Consider the following 10,993-nt stretch of genomic DNA (forward strand, 5'->3'; position numbering starts at 1 on the left):
AGAAGAAAGGTAACTTGTCATCAGAAGTAACCAGGAAGCTGACCACCTCTAGTATACCGGAGGTAGAGAAGAAAGGTAACTTGTCATCAGAAGTAACCAGGAAGCTGACCACCTCTAGTATACCGGAGGTAGAGAAGAAAGGTAACTTGTCATCAGAAGTAACCAGGAAGCTGACCACCTCTTGTATACCGGAGGTAGAGAAGAAAGGTAACTTGTCATCAGAAGTAACCAGGAAGCTGACCACCTCTTGTATACCGGAGGTAGAGAAGAAAGGTAACTTGTCATCAGAAGTAACCAGGAAGCTGACCACCTCTTGTATACCGGAGGTAGAGAAGAAAGGTAACTTGTTATCAGAAGTCACCAAGAATGTAGTGTTTCGTTGCAACTAAAGTAGTAACCTCCTTTGGAACTATAAACGGATAATTCATACAGATTTACAATTGAAAAATAACAACAGTGACACTAGAGTTTTGTTCACAAGCTGAATGGAAAGCCAAACGTCAAAAGTTCTACGAGTAATATCTAACACATGTCGGGTGGCAGTACATCAACACATTGAGCGAAACATTTATCGAATTAGATGACAGTAACATATATCATACTTCAATTAAGTTAAATTTTGAAACAGAGAGATCTCTATCTTTCTTAGATATACCCTTACCAACTAACGATCAGTAAGCATACGTGTAAATATATCTATCTTCATGTACTAAACCACGTAGAAACAGGTACTGTAAAAAGTCGAGCTAGAGAGAATACACCAAAACCGTCATCACAACCTTTTTTTAAATCACGTGCAAACAACATAAATCCTATAACTAGATCGACTATTCCATTTATCAACAACACCGTCATAAATAACGTATGGTTAATATTTTCTTAAAGACAAGTTTCTTTATTGTTGTTTTTTATACGTGTGTTTGCTTTAGAGCAAATACACCATCTGCTGTGTCCACCGCGGGGAATCTTACCCCGGATTTTAAGCGTTGAAAGTTTGTACACTTACCACTGTTCCACCAGTGAATTTGATGCAATGTAGGAAAAAGAATAAATTGGGTTAGTAAAGAAATTACAAATGCCTGTGTTATGAAACTATTTGTGTTATTACAATTCATTGTGTTTGACCTGGTAATTAATACTCTCGACTCGAAATCTGAAGGTCACGGGTTCGAATTCCTGTCACCGAACATGCTCGCCCTTTCAGCTGTGGGGGGAGCTAAAATGTGACGGTCAATGTCACTATTCATTTTTAACTCAATAGTGGATGGTGTTGACTACCTACCTCCCCTCTAGTCTTCACTTCTAAATTAGGGCGGCTAGCGCAGATAGTTCTTGTGTAGCTTTGCGCGAAATTCAAAACAAACCAAACACCTGCTCGTATTTTACAACTGTTTATGTTATTTTAACTTGTGTTATTATACCTGCTTGTGTTATACAACTTTTTATATTATTTCAACTGGGGTTATAACACCGGCTTGTGTTAAAGAACTGTTTATGTTATTTTAAATGTGGTTATAACACCTACTTTTGTTATATAACTGTTTATGTTTTTTAACTTATTTTTTAAAACACCTGCTTGTGTTATAATACCTGATTGTGTTATACAACTTTTATGTTTGGCTGCCATTCAGCTTCGCTGTTTTTTTATTTTAATGTGTCTTCCCCAACGTCATTTATCACTGTTGTTCAGACTGTTGCCGTAGTCCTTTTTTTTAAGTTATAACTTCTATTAGTAAAAACTTTTCAAATATAAGTAGAATTAAGTATTTGATATTTTCATACTGAACGGCACTGTACACTATACATAGGTTAAACGGCCATGTCAGAGGTCTCAAAGCTCACGCATAACTGTCTAGCCTGTCCCTAATTTAGAGTCGCTCATCAGATGGAGAGAAACCAGTCAGCAGCACTAACCGCCTACGCAGGACTCTTAATAGAGTAGCAGGATTAACTTCTACTTTTAAAATGCGTCCAAAAGAGCAGAGTATATTCAGGCGACATAACACGTATCGAACCGTGGATCTTCCACTCCTGCACCCAACATTTTTGCCACTAAGCAACGCCTAGCCGATACATATAAGAAATCCAAGAATTTACTCATATCGTCTATATCCAGTGTTTTGTGATTCTTGTTGTATGAGGTACTGTTTGAAGAAGTCTGTATATATATATATTGTTGCGTCAGCGGAGGTCATGTGACTAGTATCACGCCACGTCCTTCTCGAACATTCACGTCCCTTCCTTAAATCTCGGGATCCTTCTAGATATAGTGTTGTCTCGTATATATAAACCAGTAAGAACTGAGGCGAGGGAGGTATTGAGTTATTGAACTGCGGACAGAGAGAATATTGTTGGGCACGTGAGACGTTCTTTGTGAATTACATCGTTTGTTATAGAGCGACTGTTGAAATTAAGTGTATCGCAAAGTTGTATTCAGAAAGAATAAACCAGTTTTATTTAAGAAAAGACTTGTGTCGTTAGAGCTTCTTCGGAAATAATTTTTACGGAAAATTAACTAACGAACCGAGGCGTAACAATATATATTTAAGTGCCATTCGACGTTTTCATAGTTTGTTTCAAAATTATACTCTTTGTATTATTAAGACGTTAGAAATCATCGACATGCTTTTTTAATTAGAGTATTTAATGCGTATATAACAAAACAGTACCAATCGTTTTCCCGATTAGACTGAGTTTCGCCAATCCTTAGTTTTATTTGAGAAACTTAAAGCTTAATTTGTGTTTGAATAGGATAGTTTATTTATTAAAAGACATTTTATGTCACATAACTGGTTTTAATAAACGGTTGGGTCAAAGACTCCTATTCTTAAGGCTCAGGCGTAGCTGTTCCTACTTTAGAACCATGGCTCCTCGGAGGAAGTAACCAGCCTATTGCTCCTGTTTCCTAAAGCAGCTAATTTTAGAAAAATGGTGTGATTGAATCTTACTCTTATAACGCACTGAAACTAAAAGTGCAAATCGTATTTGTTGGCACTACTTTTTGCACCCGAGGCCCAGGGATTTCCAGTTCCATAAGGTAACCATTATTGGCATAAGTCTTAGGCCACGTTGGGCCGTATTGGAAAGAAGAAGACAGTTATGATAATAACCCACAAAATGTAGCGTTTTCGCATCAACTAACATCCAGTACGTGGACAGTTTCAACTTTCTTTCCCATAAATACCGTATTTCTAAGTTTTACTTAACATAAATGTATCGATTTTCAGTCGTCAGTTTTCGCATTTGTATGACTATATACACATATATATGAGGAGAGAGTATACAAGAGTTTATACTATTTTAGCTTCTGTATAAATTAAGATTTTTGGCCCTTTCTGTTTGTTTATGTAGTAAATTACACGAGCAATGGATGCCACACAACCAAATGCTCCAATTCTACACAAATCTAGCAATAATTCACATCTTCTGATGTAGTTTATTTTTGGCAACGTTTGCTTCTAGAGGAGAATATGCCGTAGCTATCACATGACAATAAGCTTGTGTCTGAATGGTCCCTGCTTTCGTGGTACATTATTCTCCAGGGTCTCGCCGCATCCGATTGTGCTGTAGCAAGTAACGGCATGTCTGGAGGACAGAGGAGTTGAGGAGAGTAAATTACCATTACAAAGTCTGTAAGTATCAATACTTAAGCAAACGTTTGATAACAGATCAACAGTAATATATGTTTATTCTTATATTTAAAGACTGTCTTACTGACTTGTGAGTTATTCATAAAACGAAACAACCACACCCATCAACTTTATTAGTATTACTAGTACTACAGGATTAACATCAATACTAATACTAATATTAACTTTAATTAAGTAATACTAATAACATTAACAATTTTCATATCACTGACACAATGTCAGTACTGAGTACTAATATGTTTTTTAACATAATGTGTTTATGGACCAAGATTATGTAATGCAACTATGTTGGTATAGTGATAAAATTAAAAGTTTTACTAAAAAATATAGGTTCCAATAGGCAAAATTATATATTTTAGAGTATTTTCTATCAGTTCAAGTCTGATATACCACAAGACTAGTTCACTGAAAAACTGTTACTGTAATGAGGGGGTGATGCTAGAAGAAAACCTTGTAAATTAAAGAACTTTGGTGGTATGTTTTGACTAGTTTATATAAACGTTTATTTATATTCAGTATAAATTGGAGAGAAACATCTAAACAATACTCATCCCAATAGCTAACCAAAGAAAGGATGAACCTTTATTCCTTTATTTTAATTTTATTTTTACATTAAAATCTTTGAAATGTTTATGTCATTGAATATATCACTGAAGATGTTAAAAATGTAAACATTTTTTCCATTAAGATTACTTCTGTACCTATCTAATATTGACATTATTTCCTAAGTCATATCACAATATTCTATACATTCTTAACTTTCCATAACACCTTGACATTATTTCATAAATCATATCACAATATTCTATACATTCTTAACTTTCCATATGTAACTATGCAATATTCCATCACCAAAGTAATATCACAAACTGTATACATTCTTTGTGATATTCTTGTAAGAAAAAACTGGAATCTTATTAGAAAACAAAAACATTATTGATCATTAACAAGTATTAATGAATCATCATTATTTCTTGTTTTTTACTATTTTGACAAATTTTCTCGCATAATTTACACATTGTGTTATAACAGCTATTGTCATCCTTTTTTTTTCTGGAAAAAAAATATTATAAAATATATTCATAGATAGATCACTATGTAGGTGCTTAAAATCTGATCTATTAATTCAGACATCCATAAAAATGTTTTGATGAAACATATCTTTAAACTTTTTAATAATTTAAAACAAGACATCACATTGTGATTGGCTGGTTCTACTTAGTGATCAAGTTTTATATATATTAGTTTAAAATTATTAACTTAGTTTAGCATTGGCATCTTTTATGTCCTTACAAGTTAACCAGACTAATCTTTTTTTGTAAAATTATTTTGTACATGAAATACTGGGTTATGGCAAACATGTTTTTGTTACTCTCTAAACCAGGTTATTATTCTTATTAGGACAAGTTCCAACTAACACCAGTATCTCCACCTATTCTGCAGACACCTACGAATTAAACTCAAAACTGCACACTTAAATAGTTCAGTCAGTCAAAATGTCGCATTATGTAAGTATTTTTTTAATTGTCTTAGATTAAATAACATGATTATTTATCTGTGCTGTGAATAATTATTTGCTGCTGTATTATATATTTTTTGTGATTCTAATATGATATTATATACATAAAATGTGTTTCTTTTTAAGAAATATCTTTGTGTATGTTAATACATATTTTGTTGCTTAAGTCTTTGACCAAATTATGAAACAATTTAAGGTTTAGATTAAAAATATATAAAATGATAAGAAAATAAAAACCAGTTACAAATTAAAAAATCTAATTATTACCTGATTATAGATCCATATAAAAGGTTCAGTATATCGTGTACATCAGTAAAATATTTATCACCAAAGATGGAATATAAGCTAATTTTTTATTCTTATATACTTAATACTTTAATTAAATGGTTCAATTTTATCACTGTGTTAAATAATTAAATTTATTGTTATTTCTTGAATATCTTTGTAAAACATTAATTTAGTAATAATAATAATAAAATATCACATTAAAATTGATTAAAAGAAGAATAAAGTAAATACTGATTTAATTTGTTATCTGTCTATATAAAATTTTCTTGTATTTTCCAAACAGTCTTAGTATTTGTAGTTCATTTATAGAGGATATTCCAATGAGAAATACCACACTGATTTCCTATGGAAATAATATAATACACTATTATAACAGACATTGTTACAAGCCTGATGTTGAAACTAATATTGTTACAAGCCAGGTGTTGAAACTAATATTGTTACAAGCCAGATGTTAAAACTAATATTGTTACACACCAGGTGTTTAAACTGATATTGTTACAAGCCAGATGTTGAAACTAATATTGTTACAAGCCTAACTTGTAACAATATTAGTTTCAACATCTGGCTTGTAACAATATTAGTTTCAACACCCAATATCAGTTTAAACACCTGGTGTGTAACAATATTAGTTTTAACATCTGGCTTGTAACAATATTAGTTTCAACACCTGCCTTGTAACAATATTAGTTTCAACATTAGGCTTGTAACAATATTAGTTTCAACATCTGGTGTAACAATATTAGTTTCAACATCTGGCTTGTAATGATATTAGTCTGAACAATTGACTTGTAAATGATAGCTTCCTTCTGGTCATGCTGAACAGTTGACTTATTACTGTATGGTAATTACTTATTACTTTTACTGAATGTAAGAGCTAGCAATTACACAACAGGAATGGCTTGTAACGACATCAGTTCAAAGATTTGGCATGTAACAACATCAGTTCATAAACTTGGCTTGTAACAATATCAGTTTAAACACCTGGTGGAAATTGTAATCATAAAATAATTGTAACATGAATCATATTTGTTAATACAGAAGTAACACATTCCATTTCACAATCAGCCAACAACTGTTTCTTGTGCTCTGCAGCTGAGTTACATGGTGCACAGAGCTTTAGATGTTTGAGAAAGGTTGGTTGGAATTTGTCAAAAGATAAACCATTTAACTATTCATTGCTTTTAACGTGAGTACTCATATTTGTATTAAGTAATTTATATGGACTATCACCACAATATTTGAGTTTTTTTAATGCACAAGCTTTTGACTCAATTACCTAAGCCTTTTACAGGTGCAAGACAGTTATTAAACAACAGGATCAACTTATCAAAGCTAAAATCAAGGAAGGTGTAGTGAAGATGAAATGGCTATAGTTTCAAAATGTTTCATATAAATTTCAATAAAAACAAGAGAGTCCATTGGAGTACAATCCTTCATTTTTGAAGTACTGATAGTTCCAAAGAAAATAGCTAGATTCTAAACATAATTGTATAAGTTAGATAATTAGAGTTAGCACACAGGATCTCATACAAAGGTGCAATGAATTAAAAAAAAACAACACCAAAACTCAGGTGCTTTCAAATAGTTGATTCTTCTTCTTACTGTTGAAAAGCACTTGAGTTTTGGGTCTTTTATTTTTATAGTACTATACATTGATAATTATATAAAATGAAACTACACAGATGCTTTGAAAATTAATCAGAATTAAAAAATAAAAAGAATAGATTGGCTGTTCTAGCTGATTAGTGTTTGTAAGAATAAAACGTTTTATAATAAAATGTTACTTACTATTACAAGAACCCACAAGTAATATTTGAATTGACAGGAACAAGGAACAGTGTTACCATCTGAGCCATTTGACCCCGAGTCTGATGCCCAAGCCCTAAGAAAGGCAATGAAAGGGTTGGGTAAGTATTAGAGTATTGATACTTCTACCTTGATATATTCAGTAACTTTTGAAGTTAATTAACTTTATACAACTGCATGAGGTTAGCCATAAAACCGATTAGCCAATCAGATAAACTTTAATAGATATTGATATCGTGTAATGTCAGTGGCTCCCAAAAACATATAAAATGATAGTAATATTTTTATAATATTTTTAAAATGTCACCTATTGTAAAAACTATATCTCTGGATACTTCTGATTTTAATAAAAAAGAAGAAGACTATTAGACAGATTAGATATATTTTCCCGGTATATCTTTGACTAAACATTCTTTAAAATCAAATATATGAATTTCATAACTGCTTAAAACTGAAACTAAAAATGGTAAAATGTGATGATTAACAGAGAAGATAAAATACTGCTTTATAATGTTGAATTGCTGTTTTTTTTTAATGTTAGCAACCTAAACTTGAGTTAAGGCTTAATGCTTGAAATGTGTAAGTTTGAAAATGAAATAAAGATGTCGATATCATTATTGACCATGGTGAGGTTCCACAATAACTTGAAATATAATCAGATAATTATGGTAAAATGGAGAATTCGGTTTCATAAACGTGCACACCAAGATTATATATTTGTCAAACAACATGTAAAGGTGGTGAAATTCATAGAAGCCCAAATAATTTTCTGAATTTTTATAGTAGTGTTGTTTAAAGGGGATTTAACGTAAAATTTTAATAATTTTATTAAATTTGAGAAATAGAACACCTTGGACAAAGCTATTTCAGTAGGTAAAGATTAAATATTGAAAGTATATTTGTCTAAAACTTCTATATGTATACAAACACAATGTATAGGTCACATGTCTAATTTAGCATTTGATTTATAATTTGAGCAGTAGCTTCAGTCTTTTTTCTTTACGTGAATTTTTCTGTTTATCTGTATCATGTTTTTGGAATATGACATATAAAAGTATTAAGCTTGAGATAATACAGTTAAAATGTTGTTCTTTATTTGTGGGTCCTTTTAAATTATTGGTTGAAAATAATTCAGCATCCAGTCCATTCAATATGACAAAACTAATATATTTCCTCCTTTAAATATTTCTTTTAGACTATTTGATGCCTGTCTTGTGAAATTGGGATTTTTCTGGGATCTCCCATTTCCCCCCACATCTAATCTGATCCCTTCCATTGCATAGCATTTATAAATCCCAGCCAACAGGTGACCCTGTTCATTGGGCATTTATTGAGATGTGCTTTGTCGAATGCCCTCGCCTTGCTTCTTCTTATCGTCATCATCAGCCTTGGTCTTCTCTCTACTTCATGGACATCTGCCAGATCTCTAAACCAACCAATTAGCAGATATCAATTAACTCCAAAATTTCTTTTAACCCCATGATCTTAGCAAATTTTTCTTTCTTGCAAGCAAGGCAAAGTGGGATATCAATATCCCTGATCATCTCAGTTTAGGAAAGTTCATCTTTCCTTTAAAAACAAACTACCTGCCACATTTTTTGTTTTTTTAAATATTTCTACAAGCTGAAACTGCTTATAAATTGTGATAAATTGGTTAGGCCTATGTTTACACTCTACATTAAAATCAACTTACTTAGGAAAAGTATCATGATGACTTGATACTTCCCGTAGTGTCATTAGGCAATATTTTAGGCCTATGTTTACACTCTACATTAAAACTGACTTACTTAGATAAAGTATCGTGATGATTTTATACTTCCCATAGTGTTGTTAGGCCTACGTTTACACTCTACATTAAAATCAACTTACTTAGGAAAAGTATCATGATGACTTGATACTTCCCGTAGTGACATTAGGCCTATGTTTACACTCTACATTAAAACTGACTTACTTAGGTAAAGTATCGTGATGATTTTATACTTCCCGTAGTGTCGTTAGGCCTATATTTACACTCTACATTAAAATCAACTTACTTAGGTAAAGTATCGTGATGATTTTATACTTCCCCTAGTGTCGTTAGGCCTATGTTTACACTCTACATTAAAATCAACTTACTTAGGTAAAGTATCGTGATGATTTTATAATTCCCATAGTGTCGTTAGGCCTATATTTACACTCTACATTAAAATCAACTTACTTAAGTAAAGTATCGTGATGATTTTATACTTCCCCTAGTGTCATTAGGCCTATGTTTACACTCTACATTAAAATCAACTTACTTAGGTAAAGTATCGTGATGATTTTATACTTCCCATAGTGTCATTAGGCCTATGTTTACACTCTACATTAAAATCAACTTACTTAGATAAAGTATCGTGATGATTTTATACTTCCCGTAGTGTCGTTAGGCCTATGTTTACACTCTACATTAAAATCAACTTACTTAGGAAAAGTATCATGATGACTTGATACTTCCCATAGTGTCATTTCTATTATCTACCTCTTTCCTAGGTATTAAATCATCAAAATTCTCTCTAGCTACCAAATAAATTACAACATTAAAAATATGTAGCCTACAATAATACCATCATTTTAAATCCATTCTTTTACCACCTTTGTACGGTAATACTTTGATATAATTGTAATAACATATTTGAAGACTTAAAAGCAAGAAAAAGGAATCTGTTAGTAAGTTTATACCTTTAAGATGTCATGAATAGTCATAGGTTATTCTCCCGAAGGGTTTTAGTTAACTTAAAACTGATTCTATAGAGACTTTTCTATGATATTATTGTTTCTCAAAGTTTCTTTTAACAATAGGAACAGATGAAAAGGCTATAATAAACATACTAGCTAGGCGAGTGAATACACAAAGACAACAAATTATCCAGTCATATAAAACCCAGTTTGGCAAGGTATGTTTATGAATAAGAATGTTACATGCTAATTATTCAGTTAAAACATGGTGTGTGTGTGTCTATATATTTTAAGTTTATGACTGGCTTTGCTTCAATAGCCTTCATTTTCTTTGTTTAGAAATAATGAGTTAACTTAACACTGTAAGGTTTTAAAATATGTGTGTGTGTGTAAAGTTAACTCATTATTTCTAAACAAAGAAAATGAAGGCTATTGAAGCAAAGCCAGTCATAAACTTAATAAGCACTGTAAGGTTTTAAAATACGTGTGTGTGTATATATATAGTAAGTTTATGACTGGCTTTGCTTCAATAGCCATCATTTTCTTTGTTTAGAAATAATGAGTTAACTTAGCACTGTAAGGTTTTAAAATATCTCTTGATACACCATCCTCCTGGAAGACAATTTCAATTTGTAAATACTGAGCCAGAGTTAAAAACATTTTCAACAAAAAATGTATAATCAGTTGTTAAACAGGTGTTTTCTGTTGAAAAATAGAGTGTATAAGATAAAGTAAAACATTGGGTATTATTGTTCATGTGTATATAAGATAAAGTAAAACATCAGGTATTATTGTTCGTGTGTGTATAAGATAAAGTAAAACATCAGGTATTATTGTTAATGTGTGTATAAGATGAAGTAAAACATTGGGTATTATTGTTAATGTGTGTATAAGATGAAGTAAAACATTGGGTATTATTGTTCATGTGTGTATAAGATAAAGTAAGACATTGGGTATTATTGTTCATGTGTGTATAAGATAAAGTAAGACATTGGGTATTATTGTTAATGTGTGTATAAGATGAAGTAAA

At 31.5% G+C, this 10,993-nt stretch overlaps 1 protein-coding gene across 2 annotated transcripts in view; it reads left to right on the forward strand.

Annotated features, from left to right (window-relative positions):
* Window positions 1–2,901: 2,901 nt before the first annotated feature.
* Window positions 2,902–10,993, forward strand: part of LOC106472014 (annexin B9-like) — a 25,670-nt gene continuing 17,578 nt past the window's right edge. The window contains exons 1-4 of one of the 2 annotated variants that reach the window (XM_022400617.1): window positions 2,902–3,632; window positions 5,052–5,158; window positions 7,286–7,367; window positions 10,087–10,181. In XM_022400617.1, the coding sequence (XP_022256325.1) occupies window positions 5,147–5,158; window positions 7,286–7,367; window positions 10,087–10,181 (189 nt within the window). In that variant the 5' untranslated portion in view covers window positions 2,902–3,632; window positions 5,052–5,146. The remainder of the gene's footprint in view (window positions 3,633–5,051; window positions 5,159–7,285; window positions 7,368–10,086; window positions 10,182–10,993) is intronic. The other variant, XM_013932644.2, reaches the window with a different exon arrangement.

The sequence above is a fragment of the Limulus polyphemus genome, unplaced genomic scaffold, assembly GCF_000517525.1.
Source record: "Limulus polyphemus unplaced genomic scaffold, Limulus_polyphemus-2.1.2 Scaffold5021, whole genome shotgun sequence".
In the NCBI taxonomy this organism is placed as follows: Eukaryota; Metazoa; Arthropoda; class Merostomata; order Xiphosura; family Limulidae; genus Limulus; species Limulus polyphemus.